At 41.8% G+C, this 16,753-nt stretch overlaps 1 protein-coding gene across 2 annotated transcripts in view; it reads left to right on the top strand.

The window, feature by feature from the left end:
- DPYSL2 (dihydropyrimidinase like 2) overlaps positions 1-16,753 on the top strand; it is a 148,410-nt gene that overhangs the window by 85,575 nt on the left and 46,082 nt on the right. For both annotated transcript variants that reach the window (XM_089658732.1, XM_089658733.1), the window contains exons 2-3: positions 7,788-7,876; positions 14,766-14,950. In XM_089658732.1, coding sequence (XP_089514858.1) covers positions 7,788-7,876; positions 14,766-14,950 — 274 coding nt within the window. The remainder of the gene's footprint in view (positions 1-7,787; positions 7,877-14,765; positions 14,951-16,753) is intronic.

Here is a 16,753-nt window from a genome sequence, read left to right as displayed (position 1 = left end):
AACCTATCCTGCTACTCCCCAACTGTCCCGCTGTACCCCACTTGTCCTGCTGTACCCCACTTGTCTCGCTGTGCCCCACCTGCCCTGCTGTACCCCACCTGTCTCGCTGTACCCAACCTGTCCTGCTACTCCCCAACTGTCCCGCTGTACCCCACTTGTCCCCCTGTACCCCACTTGTCTCGCTGTGCCCCACCTGTCCTGCTGTACCCCACCTGTCTCGCTGCACCCCACCTGTCCTGCTGTACCCCACCTGTCCCACTGCTCCCCTCCTGTGACGCTGTCCCCCACTTGTCCCTGTCCCCCTCCTGTGATGCTGCCCCCCATCTGTTCCGCTGCCCCCACCTGTCTCGCTGTCCCCCTCCTGTGACACTGTCCCCCACCTATTCCACTGCACTCTTCATGTGACGCTGCCCCCCACCTGTCTTGCTGCCCCCCCCGTGACACTGCTCCCTACCTGTGATGCTGCTCCTCACCTGTCCCACTGCTCCCCTCCTGTGGCGCTGCCCCCCCCCTGTGATTCTGCCCCCTTCCTGTGACGTCCCCCTCCTATGATGCTGTCTCCCACTTATCCTGCTGCCCCCCTCCTGACACTGCCCCCCACAAGTCCCTCTGCCCCCCACCTGTCCCATTGCCCCCTCTCATGACAATTCCCCCTCCTGTTCCGATGGCCCCCACCGGTCTTGCTGCCCCCTCCTCCTGTGATGCTGCCTCCGTCCCGCTGCCTTCAACCTGTCCTGCTGCATCCCCCACTTAACTATGGGCTGCCTAAGGAATCATGGAAACCTGCATAAAAAATGCAGCTGTTAGATACATACTAGACAGGCACGATTCATTTTGATATGAATTGAACTTCAGACTAATTTTTCCTTATCTGGAGTTTCAGATGTATCTGAATTTCCAAATCACAATCGTAACAAATTTCAACAAATCCAAAATAAATTATAACAAAACCAATTATCCGATTTCGAAAATGAAGTCAAATTTCAGATGGAAACACATCGCAATAAATACAGTAAAGTATAAAAGTTAAATCTGATGATGGACAAGATTTTACATAGGATCTTGCTGCCAACACGGTCCCTAACATTATAATGGGAAGATTTACTGAAACTGGTACTCACAGAATCTGGTGCCGATGTGCATAGAAACCAGTCAGCTTCCAGGTTTTATTGTCAAAGCTTAACTGAGCAAGCTGAAGTTAGGAGCTGATTGGTTACTGTGCTTGCTGCATCAGATTCTGCGTGCACCAGTTTTAGCAACCCCCCCCCATGTGTTGTCTAGATGTGATTCTTCACAATGAAGCAATTGTTTGAACAAGTCATCTGCTGCCCTGTTCCCTAAAGATACAATGTCTGGCAAATTTTTGTAGCAATTTAATTTGTTTTGTTTTTTGTTTTTGCTTATGGAAACATATTTGGCCTAAAAAAAATATTTGGCCTAGAAAAAATCACAGGGTGTTATAGATATAAACTGGAGCATAGGAGTATGGAAGTGTGGCCAAGAGTAAGCAGTTGGATGCCAGTTGATATTTTTAATTCTAAAAAGAATGTATCTGATAGGCCGGTGAAGTGACCTGGCTTTATAGCTTAACTGCAGGAGAGAAAAGTCAGGCCACTTGGGTAATTGTTTGGTAGAGGTGTGGATAAAAAATCAGTCACAGACCCTCTAACATCTAAGTGAAGATCCACTAAAAATATAGATTTGAGGCAGTTTTCATTGTTCTGCTCTCATCTCATGTGTGCAGTTTCCAGGAAGCTACTATAAAGACATCGTTAGACCATTTATAAAAGTTATATTTCAAAATACATTGACCTATTCACACCATATCTGTTGGGTTGATCAACACAGAATAAGTGCATTGGCAAGCTGAAATCCATGGTCACATGGAAATCCAACACACCATGGTTGGTGTTTGCTGGTTGAAAATGGAACAAGCTGCATGGAAACACAACACAAGTTACAATGTGTCACAAAGCACCACAACTTGTTGATGTCCAACAAGGATAGCAGTTAGGACCCCTGTTGGGTTTTACTATAACAGTGTCAGGGGTTTCACCAGACTGGAAGCAAGAAGTGACACCAATAGAATTACGTTTATGAATTCATTTATTTTTTTAGTTGTGGAAGGCTAGAAACACATCAGCTTTTAATTGATGTCTGTGTCCCTGTTATAGATTTTCCCTCACTTCCTATTTAGGGAAACTGGTGTCACCATTAAAATGTATGAGTGAAAATTTCTATCAATGAGCCCTAAATAGCAGCAAAAGATCTCAAAGGGGTTTCAGTTCTTCCCCAATCTAACCCCAAAACGTAGAAAAAAGTTTTGGACATAAACTTTAATTATATACAGGTGAAACTCGAAAAATTTGAATATCGTGCAAAAGTTAATTTATTTCAGTAATGCAACTTAAAAGGTGAAACTAATATATGAGATAGACTCATTACATGCAAAGCAAGATAGTTCAAGCCGTGATTTGTCATAATTGTGATGATTATGGCTTACAGCTCATGAAAACCCCAAATCCACAATCTCAGAAAATTAGAATATTACATGCAATCAATAAAACAAGGATTGTACATAGAACAATAATGGACCTCTGAAAAGTATAAGCATGCATATGTACTCAGTACTTGGTTTGGACCCCTTTTGCAGCAATTACTGCCTCAATGCGGCGTGGCATGGAAACTATCGGCCTGTGGCACTGCTGAGGTGTTATGGAAGACCAGGATGCTTCAATAGCGGCCTTCAGCTCTTCTGCATTGTTTGGTCTCATGTCTCTCATCTTTCTCTTGGCAATGCCCCATAGATTCTCCATGGGGTTCAGGTCAGGCAAGTTTGCTGGCCAATTAAGCACAGTAATCCCACGGTCATTGAACCAGGTTTTTGTGCTTTTGGCAGTGTGGGCAGGCGCCAAGTCCTGCTGGAAAATGAAGTCAGCATCCCCATAAAGCTCGTCTGCAGAAGAAAGCATGAAGTGCTCCAAAATCTCCTGGTAGACGGCTGCGTTGACCCTGGACTTAATGAAGCACAGTGGACCAACACCAGCAGGTGACATGGCTCCCCAAATCAACACAGACTGTGGAAACTTCACACTGGACTTCAAGCATCTTGCAGTGTGTGCCTCTCCATTCTTCCTCCATACTCTGGGTCCTTGGTTTCCAAATGAGATGCAAACGTTGCTCTCATCAGAAAACAGGACTTTGGACCACTGAGAAACAGACCAGGTCTGTTTTTCTTTAACCCAGGTAAGACACTTCTGACGTTGTTTGTTGTTCATGAGCGGCTTGACAAGAGGAATACGACATTTGAAGCCCATGTCCAGAATCCGTCTGTGTGTGGTGGCTCTTGATGCACTGACTCCAGCCTCAGTCCACTCCTTGTGACAGTCCCCAACACTTTGAATGGCCTTTTCCTGACAATCCTCTCCAGGCTGCGGTCATCCCTGCTGCTTGTGCACCTTTTTCTTCCACACTTTTCCCTTCCACATAACTTTCTATTAATGTGCTTTGATACAGCACTTGGGGAACATCCAACTTCTTTTGCAATTACCTTTTGAGGCTTTCCCTCCTTATGGAGGGTGTCAATGATGGTTTTCAGCACAACTATCAGGTCAGCCGTCTTTCCCATGATTGTGATTCCTACTGAACCAGACTGAGAGACCATTTAAATGCTAAGGAACCCTTATGGAGGGTGTCAATGATGGTTTTCTGCACAACTGTCAGGTCAGCAGTCTTTCCCATGATTGTGATTCCTACTGAACCAGACTGAGAGACCATTTAAAGGCTAAGGAACCCTTTGCAGGTGTTATGGCTTAATTAGCTGATTAGAGTGGGACACTTTGAGCCGAGAATATTGCACCTTTTCACAATATTCTAATTTTCTGAGATTGTGGATTTGGGGTTTTTATGAGCTGTAAGCCATAATCATCACAATTATGACAAATCATGGTTTGAACTATCTTGCTTTGCATGTAATGAGTCTATCTCATATATTAGTTTCACCTTTTAAGTTGCATTACTGAAATAAATGAACTTTTGCACTATATTCTATCCTTTAAATAACGGACAGAGAAGCGTCAGCAGCTGATAGCTGAAAACCCTATGACTACGAGCATTCGCTCAAAATGCGTCAGATTCGAGCTACAGCTGTGTGACGCCTATACCGCCGGCACCACGAGGGGTCCCGGCGGCAACTTTGAATCTGGTCAGTACTCATTTTGTTATGTTCACTTGCCTATACTTTGAAATAAATATTCTTGACATATTGCACTACTGGCCTCCTCTGTTTTGTTGAGCTCCTGAGGGAGCTGGCTACATCCACAGAGTGGTCACCTTTAAATGGGAACTCTGAGTGCAAACCATGAGGCAGTGAAGAATGCATGACCAGATCTGACCAGACCTATGTGAAGATATCTGATGTCCTTGTCATATTACACAAATGCGCATAAAGGTTGCGTATCTGGTGAATGCACAGTCTATATCCTAAATTCTCTCACCTCATCCACAAATTATGTCATTGCACGTCCGAAGATCATCTGAGATGTCGATCACACTTTCACCTTGGACTTATCTCCGTTTGACATAGTGCTTTTCTCTCACGATATTAGCCACATATCCTAGTGGCATATATATAATTGCACAGTGTCACTTTATTATATTTATTCATTCATATATATGTGATATTTATTTATTGATTTTACTAGTGCTGCACCCTCTTTTATATTACTAAGATTAATCTGTATCAGAATGACGGGAAGAAAAAAGTGTGGAGAAGGCTTAGAACAGCTCATGATCCAAAGCACACAACGTCATCTGTAACACATGGTGGAGGCAGTGTGATGGCATGGGCATGCATGGCTTCCAGTGACACTGGGTCATTGGTGTTTATTGATGATGTGACAAAAGACAGAAGCAGCCGGATGAATTCTGCAGTGTTTAGAGATATACTGTCAGCCCAGATTCAGCCAAATGCAGCAAAGTTGATTGGACGGCGCTTCACAGAGTAGATGGACAATGATCCACAACATACTGCAAAAGCAACCCAGGAGCTTTTGAAGGAAAAGAAGTGGAATATTCTGCAATGGCCAAGTCAATCACCTGATCTCAACCCAATTTAGCATGCATTTCACTTGCTGAAGGCAAAACCAAAGGCAGAAAGATCCTCAAAGAACAACCGAAGGCAGCTGCATAGATAGAGCCTGGCAAAGCATCAGAAGGAAGGAAAGCCAGCCTTTGGTAATGTCCATGGGTTCCAGACTTCAGGCACTCATTGCCAGTAGAGGATTCTCAACAAAATATGAAAAATGAACATTTTATTTATGATTATATTCATTTCTCCAATTACATCTGAGCCCCTGAAAATGGAGGGACTGTGTATAAAAATGTTGCAGTTCCTAAAATTTGTACTTGATATTTATGTTCAAGCACTTGAATTAAAGCTGAAAGTTTGCACTTCAGATTCATTTGGATGGTTTCATTTTAATTTATTCTGGTGGCATCCAGAGCCAAAAGTATGAATTGTGCCTGTGTCCAAATATACATGGACCTAACTGTACATGTCTGGTGTATATTCTGAATATACAGCTTTCACGTACGGAGGTGCATGTGTGGGTGAGTGCCAATGCAAGAAGCATTGGCATTTACAAGAGCATAGCCATGTACAACCATTCACTTGTATGGAAGGCAGTACACCACCATATAAAGAGCCTGTTAAAGTGGTTCTAAAGGTAGAAGGTATTTTACCTAAGTGAATTCTATGCTTTAAGGTAAAAAACCTTCTGTGTGCTTCGCTTCCCCCCTATATACTTACCTGAGCCCCATCTCCATCTGGTGATGTGCGTGAGAGCAGTGGCTATCTCTGCTCTCTCTCCACTCACTGGACATCGAGCAGCAATGAGAGCCATGGCTCCTCCTGCTGTCAATCACAGCCAGTGAGGAGGGGGTGGGGCTGAGCCATGCTTTTTGTGTCAAGGGTCACACAGTGCACAGCTCGCAATTGAACCTGCACATGTGGCCCCATAGCAAGTAGATTGCTATGGGGGCACTTGGCAAGGGTGACCTTAGAAGAGGAGGATCAGGGCTGCTCTGTGCAAAACTATTACACAGAGCAGGTAAGTATAACATATTTGTTATCTTAAAAAAATCCTTTAGAATCACTTTAAAGCCCCTTGTGTACAAACCGTAATACCCCCCCCCCCCCCCCATCTCCTTTCCTCCTTTCATTTTTTTTCTTCCTATCCCTGGCAACCACAATTTAATTTTCCTTCTTTCCTTCTTGTGTTTTTGACAGAATTTTCCACTCACTAGTGTTCTATTTTATGATGTTTGCTTTGTCATCTGGTTTACAATATGTGAATGTTGTTGTTTTTCTAAGCAGTATCTGTATTTTATTATGTTGTGTGCAATTTGATAATAGCAATAATAATAATAATACAAATAATAATATCAATAATACAAATAATAATATTAATAGTAAAAATAATAATAAAAAAAGGTAGCAAAAATTAATTTCAACTTTTACACCAAAGCAGACCAGTGGAAAAAAAAATGTTTTTGAACATTCTTTATTTAAGGCTCCAGTGTTTAAAGTGTATCTAAATCCAAGAACAAAAGTGTAATATGCTACAGCTTATTGGTTCTTAGATGTGGTGGCTGCATTATTTTTTTTTTTCGTCAAATAAGCAAAAATATTTCAACAATACAAATACAATGTTTTTGTGTCAGTGTTTAATGCGCTGTATTAATACTTGGTAGTAAGTGGTAGTAAAGGCTAATTCATGCTCCTACCAATCCTACCCTGTATTAAAAAATATATGTGTACTTATTTTTAGTTTGGTCCGGTTGCGTGATCTTGCAGCTCTAGCTCTCCTGTGTCAGTGAGCTGCTGCTGCAGGGGAGAGGAGGGAGTGCTGTCAACAGCTGGGCCATGGGAGCCTATGGGTGATGTCGCTGCTTCTGGAATTCACAGCTGTTGTTCAGCGCTCCCTTACACAGATGAGCTGGAGCTGCACGGTCATATGACCTAACCAGATTAAAAATAGGTATGTACACAGATCTATTTTATACAGGGAAGGTAGGAGGAGGGGGATGGAATGTTTTTTTTAGAATAGTTAGAGTTAGCCTTTACTACCACTTTAATATAATGAATGTGACTTTAGTACTCCTTTTAAAAAAGTGTATAGAAGTATTTAACCTCCCAGCAGTAAATTAAAATATCGATCAGTTTACAAGTTTGCCTTTGTCTGTATTTAGGTTGATTTCACAGCCATCCTTGCCCAGTCACATGACCAGTGTCATGGCATTGGTCATGTGGTCTGTACTCCAGGATCTAAAAAAAACTGATAAACAGGCAGATAGTGTTGGCCATTGCTTGGACGGTCCCTGGTCACTCCACTAGGATCTTGGCATAAGTACAAGCCAAAAACATGACCAGACGGTCAACCAAAGGGAAGCAGAATTTACTTGTTTACAGAAAAATATGATTTTCTTCTCATCTCTGATGAATGTTTAATCACTGTAAGAATGTAAAATATTTATGTGCCCGTGCTGTCACTTTTAGGTTTGGATCTGCTTCAAATCCCTCTGTTAATGTAATCATGTCATTGCTCAGTTTGGCTCTGCTCACTTTTGACACCACTTTCTTCTGGGCTTCTATGTATGTTATTGATGGATTGAACTAGGATTACTAGGGTGTAATCATGGAGTGTACATTTGTCATACATTTGCATCATACATTCTGTGTTAAAACTATGGCTGATTATTAACAATTATTATGTGATGTTTTTCAGAGTGATCGACTCCTTATCAAAGGAGGTAAGATCGTCAATGATGACCAGTCATTCCATGCTGACATTTACATGGAGGATGGGTTAATTAAGTAAGTAAAACATCCAATTCTTAATGTAGCTTTAAATTAAATACTGTTTACTTTACAAGGCTGAAGGCTTGAGCTAAATATTATATATTATGCATATAGAGGTATGTATAGTAATGTTTAATATTAACGGCTAAGTTCATTAATAAAGCGGAATTCCACCCAAAAGGGGAAGTTCTCCTTTAAAGATTGGTCCCCCGCTCCCCATTAAGGATTGGCACCTTTGGGGAGCGGGTACCTGAAATTAAAAAGAACACGCTCCCACTTCTGCTGCGATCATCTAGGCAATCGGAAGCGGAAGTTGTTCTCCTACCCTCCCTCCCTGTAGTCCTCTGGGACACGTGACAGGTCCTAGAAGACGACGGGGCCATTCAGGAAGCGCAGCGCTACTTGCAAATGCGCAGTGAAGCCGCAAGCTGTCACAGCCGGGTGTCCACACTGAAGATGCCGGCGCCTGGAACACAGGACAGCTGGTGAAATAGGCTGCGGGGAGGACACTGTGGGATCATGGGACAGGTGAGTGGCTCTTTTTTAAAAGTCAGCCACTACAGTTTTTGTAGCTGCTGACTTCTATTTTTTACAGTGTGAGTGGAACTCCGCTTTAAGAAAAAAAATAATAAATGCACATATTTTTGCAGGAAACAAAAAAGTTCCTATATTTTTTTCTTATGAGCCTGAAAAAGCATTGTACTCAGCACCAGTAGATCATGGGTGCAATGTCAGGCTCCTGCAGACACTTGCCTAGTCTTACCTCCATACAGGCAGACAGTTACAAAGCTGTAGAAAGTATCAGTGAACTACGAGGGTGCTTATCAGTGCCCTCACAGTCCAATGAAAACTACTAGCTGTCTGCCGCAGTGGCAGATGGGATTTGTAGTTCATTCATTTTCAGATTGTTGTGAATGAAGCATGCGGCCATGTGGGTGGAGCCCTACAGTGTTATAGAAAAGCGGGTGTGGGGGGGGGGGAATCCCCTGGCTGCTGTCACAAGAAGGGGGTACGTGGAGGGCAGACCTGGAGCATGTTACACCCTAAATATGGGCGTGAGCTTATCCTTTAGGTACACCTCAACATATTTGAACACAAAAACATCATATCTTTATTCAGACAGTACTTACAAATAAAGATGATACACTTCAATAAGAATTAAAAAAATAGCATTTTTTAATCATGTATTTGCCAAAAATATCAAGAAGCTGGTATTCCCCCCTGTAGCAGAAATGACATCTTGTAAACATTTTGCATCACTGCCCACCTGTCTCTGAAATTTCCGACCACTTGTTCATGCTAAATTTCTTCAGTTGCAAGATGTCTGTGGGTTTCCTTGCATAAGCTGTCCATTTCAAAGCCCCCCTACAAAATTTCAATACAGACCAATTAAGTACCAGGACCTATTCTGAGACGTTTTGTTTACATGTAAAAACCAGTATTTTTTTTTGCTAGAAAATTACTTAGAAGCCCCAAACATAATATATTTTTTTTCAGTAGAGGCCCTAGAGCCATGTTTCTCAAGTAATGAGTCATAACCAGGGGCGGACTGACAACTCATGGGCCCCTGGGCAATAGGGGATCATGGGGCCCCTGTGTCCTTCCCCAAACTCAAAAAGCCTATGAAAAAGGTACCAGGGGCATCTCATGGGGCCCCCTGCTGACCCCGGGCCCTTGGGCAGTGCCCGAGTTTCCAAATGGTCAGTCAGCCCCTGGTCATGACCCAAAAGTGGGTCGCGACCAGAGGCAAGTTCCCCCTAGGCCTCTCCAATGGCCCAATAAAACGTCTGTTGCTCTGACAACATAGCTTAATAAAAACCGCTGACCACACTAATATAAATGTTAGGACAGCCGGGACCACAACTACGGCCGGCTTTAATATTTGTCCCATTAAGGTGGTGCACACGGTGCCCTTACAAAGCAGTCCCACGGCCCTCGCGCTCATTCCTCCTTCCTCCGTGGCAGCACTGGGAGGAAGTGACATAAAACTACACTTCCTTCCAGCTAGTCAGCCGCGCAGGAGGAAAGAAAAGCACCACTGGATGCCAGGGAATGACTCCGCTAGGTACTTTTCCTGGGTTGTGGAGGGGTGATGGAGAGTGCATTTTGAAAGGAGTTAAAGAAAAAAGATAGCGATGGTGATGGGGGAGGGGGGGGGTACTGAAAGTGCGCATGAAAGGGGAGGACTGAAGGAAGCCATGAAAGGGAGGGCATGAAAAGGGGGTCAAAGTGAGTATTAAAGGAGGATGTGAAAGGGGGATATGGAAAGAGCATAAAAGGGGTAAGGGAGGGGGGGACTGCAAACCCTCACACAAATATTGCACACACTATATTGTTTATTTAAAAAGCCACTGAAAACATTAATACACTTAACTTAGTGTGCAGTTGAGAGATTGAAATGTAGAGGAAGCATTGCTCAGCTTAATGGGCTATTAGTGAGAGCTAGAGGGGGCATTGCTTAAAGTTACGGGGTATTGGTGGATTTTTGTTACTTTATGTATGTTTAAAATAATTATATATTTACTTTATTTATACTTTAAAAAGTGTTTTATTGTGTACATTGTAGAATACTGCAATAAGTCGTCTTGTGGAATAAATTAAAATGTTTCAGAAATTAAATTATATTTGGGTCACAACTTAATGTCCAAAGACAAATGTGGGTCCTGAGGTTTCACAGGTTGAGAACCTCTTCCCTAGAGAATAAAATGGTGGTTGTGGCAAATTTTTATGTCACACGGTTTTTCAAATGCAATTTTTTTTGAGAAAAAAAACACTTTAATGAATTAAAAAAACCCAAACACAATATATCCCTATATTTTTGTGAAATATGAAAGATGATGTTATGCCGAGTAAATAGATATCTAACATGTCAGGGTTTAAAATTTCACACTGTTGTGGAATGGCGCCAAAGTTCGGTACTTAATCTCCATAGGCAACGCTTTAAAAATGTTTACGGGTTACCACTTTAGAGTTACAGAGGAGGTCTGGTGGTAGAATTATTGCTTTCACTATAACGTTTGAAGCGATACCTCACATGTGTGGTGCAAACACCATTTACTTATGTGGGCATGACGCACACATGTATCCCTTTAAATTTTTTTTGTAATCCTTTTTATTTCTATTGCAAGCAATGTAAACATCCCTTGTCATAACAATAAAGCATGACAGGTCCTCTTTATGGAGATATCTGGGACCAATAGGACCCCCACATCTCTCCTCTAAAATGGAAAGCATCAGATCAGCAAAAAAAATAAGTGATCTAATGCTTTAAAAAAAAAAAAAAGAATTAACCATGAACCAGAAGGGACATTATGATGTCACTCCTGGTCTCCTTGGTCATAGAACTGAATGGAGGCTATCTTTCCTCTGTTGATCTCTATGACCAGCAACCGCTGGATTAGTTACCGGGCTACCCGATGAGCCAGGTAAGCCCAAAAACCACTGGAAAGTGGTGGGAGAGGGGGGGCAACCCCTCCCACCGCTTCTAAAACTGATCCAGCAGTGAATCAACCACTTGGATCACTTTTATCAAAAAGAGCAGCTGAGGAAAATTCTAATACCGGGGTTTGGGCATCCAGCTGCAGCCATAACCCTGGTATTCCACTTCAAAACTGCAGTGTACATGTACATTAGGTGGTCTTGAAGAGCTTTTAATAGGGTAGTCCATAACCCTTCTATTTTTTGAGTCAATTGCTAGTGTAGCTTGGATCACCATGTTGAAAGGCTTCTTTCCAGGTCAGCTTCAACTTTTAGACAGCTGGCCTCACATTCTCATCAAGCACACATTGATATGATGCAGAATGTATACTTGACTCCATGACTGCAAGTTGCCAGGCCCTGAAGCAGTAAAGAAACCCCCAGACCATACGTTTTCCACCACCATGTTTTACAGTTGAGAGTTTAATATCCTGAAATAATGTCTTTGGTTTGCATTAAACATGTTTCTATTACTGTAACCAAGCAACTCTTCAGCACTGTCTTTGCCTCTTTATGTTCAATGGCAAACCGTAATGTTTCTAGAATGTGTTTTGTGGACAGGAAAGGCATTTTCCTAAATCACCTCTCATGCAAGTCGAACTGGGGCAGTCTCTTTCTGATTGTAGATGCATACACTTTAACTCCAAGTGGCACTTTAACTCCAACTGTTGCAAGAGTTACTTGGACATCTCAAAAATAAATTTTGGGGTTCTAAAAAAACTTCTTTTATGATAAAACAGTCAACTCTAGGGTTGAATTTGCTGGGCCAGACAGTCCTGGACAAATAAGCAGTTGTTTGAAATCTACAGCACTTGTAGGTTATTTTCCTTACATTGGAATTATAGATGTAAAATCATTTGGGGATTCTTTTAAATCCTTGTCAGACTCATTGACATCCACAATTTTCTTTCTGAGGGCCTTATAGTGCTGTATGGATCGTGGCATGATGACACCACACATGTCATAGAAATGAGAACATCAGGTCCTAGATGTCTGAGGTTAAAAAACACTTCAACTTGCATATCCCTAAGGATGTTCTAATCATTGGGACCTAATCTGGAACACCAGGGGCTAAAAAAAAATTAACTTTGAATGAAAACCGACCTTGTTTTTAGATTTGTGTTAGCAGCAATAACATGTAAAAAGCTTTTGTTTAAAATGTCATAGAGTATTCACAGTTATGCAGGCCATTGACAGGCGTTTATCGGACGAATTGTTGGCCGATAAACGAAAAATCGGTCGGTGCCGTTGCCGTGGATTTTCCAGCATGACCAATAAAAATAAATGAGAAGATCCGCGAAAAACGGCCGACAGGCTGGCCCCACTAACGGCGTGAATATCGGCCGATTTTTCGTGCGGACGAAAATTCATCCGATAAATAACCTGTCTATGGCCTGCATTAGAAAGGGAGCTTTTTGGTTCAATTTACTGTAAGCTGACTATCCTGGCGTTTAAAAAAGTTTGGCCATGAGGGCTGATGTGCTATACACGCAAAGCTACGGTGTTCCTTGTAGCCCACGAAACATGTGCGCTGAAATCCTGAGATATAATACCACCAATAACTGCAGCTCCATTATCACTAAATGTATTTATATTTAATGTGAGATGGGTAAGTACCTGAATTTGACCAGTTATCATCAGCCTCTTGCAATCCTTGTATGCACAACATCATTCAGACTGGGGAAGGAGCAGCGGAACAGTGACCGAGAGATGAGCTTATCAGTTTTCTGCTTCTTCTTTCAATGTCCAGTCACAGGCTGGGGTGGGACAAGTCCTGTCATTGTTACTGACCTGCAGCAAAGAAAAATCAGGTCTTCCCTTACCCGGCCACCAGACAAAACTGGGCTGTTTGTCAGATCTGTCTAAATTTCAGGAATGGATGGGCAGAAATGTAACTCATTTGGCAGGTAAAACAGCTCCTATATACTTATGTCATCTGAGTGTCTGTTTGCCTGGAAGTCATTTATAATTTATTGTCAAATATTATGTAGAACCTTGATTTGTGCTTTCTTGTACTTTGGGTGGTATCTGCTTCAAGCATAATTGAATTAAGCATTGTATAGATAAAATTGTGAGCGCCAAAGAAGTAATAAAAGTAAAGTGACTGAGCACAAAAAAGGTAAGCTATAAAACACCTTAAAGAGACAATAATAAACAAATAAGTGCAGCGCTGCACTTATTTGTTTATTATTGAATTAAGCATTATTCCCCCTTAATCATACTCGCGTTCCTCCTTGTGGGCCCTACTGTCTGTATTTTATACTTTGCTCTTGTTTGTTTATTTTTTGTTTCTGCAGTCTTTAGGCTGATCATATAACATCTTCCAAGGGCCCTCTTCCTCTTTGCCTCTTCTCTGGGTTGGGCTGTCATTACTGATGCAGAGAGCTGTGCAGTATGAATGGTGCAGAGGTGACACCCCCTTAGGGGGTGGGATCATGACATCCTGCATTCAAAGTACAATTGTCACTCTTTTGGGTTGAGTAATGCTGGGTGTCATTCAACCTGGAAAACTGAGGACATCTTTTGGCCAAGAAGAGGTACTGCGGGGACAGTTTTGGACTAAATGTGTAGCCAAGGTTTCTCATTTTAGCACCTGAGGGACCTATTTATAAAAAAAAAATAGCCTGGAGTTGGGCTTTAAGTCAGCTCAAAATGGCTATAAATTATTTTTCTTCAAAAAAAAAAAAATCAATATAAAATTTGAAGCTTGATCATCTTACAGAGGGGTCTACATATTTTTCAAATTTTTTTTGTTTCTGTAGTCTTTAGGCTGATTATGTAACATTTTCCAAGGGCCCGCTTCCTCTTTGCTTCTTCTCCAGGCTGGGCTGTCCTTACTGATGCAGAGAGCTGTGCAGTATGAATGGTGCAGAGGTGACACCCCCTTAGGGGGTGGGATCATGACATCCTGCATTTAAAGTACAATTGTCACTCTTTTGGGTTGAGTAATGCTGGGTGTCATTCAACCTGGAAAACTGAGGACATCTTTTGGCCAAGAACAGGTACTGCGGGGACAGTTTTGGACTAAATGTGCAGCCAAGGTTTCTCATTTTAGCACCTGAGGGACCTATTTATAAAAAAAAATTATAGCCTGGAGTTGGGCTTTAAGTCAGCTCAAAATGGCTATAAATTATTTTTCTTAAAAAAAAAAATCAATATCGCATTTGAAGCTTAATCATCTTACAGTGGGGTCTACATATTTTTCAAAAACTTAAATGAAGTAAAATTTAATATAAGATGCATTCTTCTCACACAATTCACATATAGAACATTTCAATGAAATGCTCAGTAGACCCTCACGCAGCTGATAACAGAACAGAAAATGGAATGAACCATACATAACTCTATCCCTCCTGGGCCCAATCGTTCTTTTGTTCCCCTTCTCTTCTGTAGTTATGCTTTAACCCACCACATTGTTCTCTTACAGGCAGATTGGTGAGAATCTGATTGTGCCGGGAGGTGTGAAGACCATCGAAGCTCATGGACGGATGGTAGTGCCGGGTGGAATTGATGTCCACACCTGCTTCCAGAGACCTTGCAATGGAATGGTATCTGCTGATGATTTCTTCCAGGGGACCAGAGCAGCTTTGGCTGGAGGCACCACCATGATCAGTAAGAGGCTTTTGTAAACATTACATAATTTATAAAAGTTGGGTTTTTAATGTTTCTCACACAGGTTTCTGTAAAAGAAATTTACTGCATCAGACAATAGAATATGCTTTTACTAGTACATGATTGTACATGACCTGGTCCATAGTGGGCGTATTATGTAGACAGCAGCTAGAATATTCAAAGTGCAGTAACCACCAATACCCAATTGGAAATCATCCATCACTAGTTTTATGCAGTAAACTAGAATCTAACCAGCGGGTTTGGTTTTAATTACTGCATTCTGCAGTGCTCATAACACGTCTTATTCAGTACATGGTGTGAAAAAGATAACCTTTTGTGCTGTACTTTCCCTTTTCTAAACAATAGCCCCAACCTCACCTTATAGAGGAATTTCCCAATTTGTTCAGGAAAGTAGGGAACACCCTTATGAGGATGTATTATATTTAAAAATGAACTTCAGGCATGTATTAAAATGGTAGTAAAGTGAGAGAAATAATTTCCTCCCCCATGCAGATTAATGACATAATGTAATTAATAATAATAATAATAATAATCATTATTATTATTACAGATGTACCTTTTAAATGGAGCCCTGTCACTGTTGCAGATGCTTCCAACTTCACATAGTTATAGTTAGTCTGGCTATAAAAAGACAAGTCCATCCAGTTCAACCATAGAACAAAAAAAAAGTTATAATTCTGTACCCACAGTTGATCCAGAGGAAGGCAAAAAAAACCAGCAATGCATGATCCAATTTGCTCCTGCTGGGAAAAAAATTCCTTTCTGATCCTCTGCGAGGCTATTGGATAATACCTGGATCAACTTTACCTATAAATGTTAGTATCAGGGGCTGACTGACCATTTGGAAACTCGGGCACGGCCCGGGGTCAGTAGGGGGCCCCATGAGATGCCCCTGGTACCTTTTTCATAGGCTTTTTTGAGTTTGGCCAAGGACACAGGGGCCCCATGATCTCCTATTGCTCGGGGGCCCCATGAGTTGTCAGTCCGCCCCTGGTTAGTATCCAGTTATATTCTGTGTATCTAAGAAACAATCCAGGCCTTTTTTGAAGCAATCCACTGAGCTGGCCAGAACCAACTCTTGAGGGAGTCTATTCCACATTTTCACAGCTCTCACTGTGAAGAAACCTTTCTGTGTTTGGAGATTACATTTCTTTTCCTCCAGACGTAAAGAGTGCCCCCTTGTCCTCTGTGATGACCTCAGGGTGAATAACTCTACACCGAGTTCACTATATGAACCACTGATGTATTTATACATGTTGATCATATCCCCCCTTAATCTCCTCTTCTCAAGAGAGAATAAATTCAGTTCCTCTAATCTTTCCTCATAGCTGAGCTCCTCCATGCCTCTTATCAGTTTGGTTGCCCTTCTCTGTACTTTCTCCAGTTCCCCAATGTTCTTTTTGTGAATTGGTGCCCAAAACTGAAGCCGGTCTTCATTCCAGGTCCATACACTCCAGATGTTTTAAGGGCTGGACTGCAGTGATTCATGTATGAGCATGGCAGTCATGATCGTGGCATGATGCTCTGATTGATGGCACACTCAGTGTACCATCAATACAGAGTGCACTGCACATGCAACGGTGATGTCACCAGCTACTGCAACTGTGAATACCTCTCAAATTGGCAAGTTTAGGAGATATTCACTGTACCTAGAGGTAAGCCTTATCATAACCTTACCTGTAGATGCAAGTGAATTTGGAGCGTACTACTGCTTTAAAAATACAGATGAATGCAATTCAGTATTTGTATACAAAATTCTATATTTATGTAAAAAATTACTTG

Source organism: Staurois parvus, unplaced genomic scaffold, assembly GCF_062004578.1.
Source record: "Staurois parvus isolate SC_StPar_1 unplaced genomic scaffold, SC_StPar_1.0 ptg001090l, whole genome shotgun sequence".
NCBI lineage: Eukaryota > Metazoa > Chordata > Amphibia > Anura > Ranidae > Staurois > Staurois parvus.
This window is presented reverse-complemented; position numbering and strand designations above follow the sequence as displayed.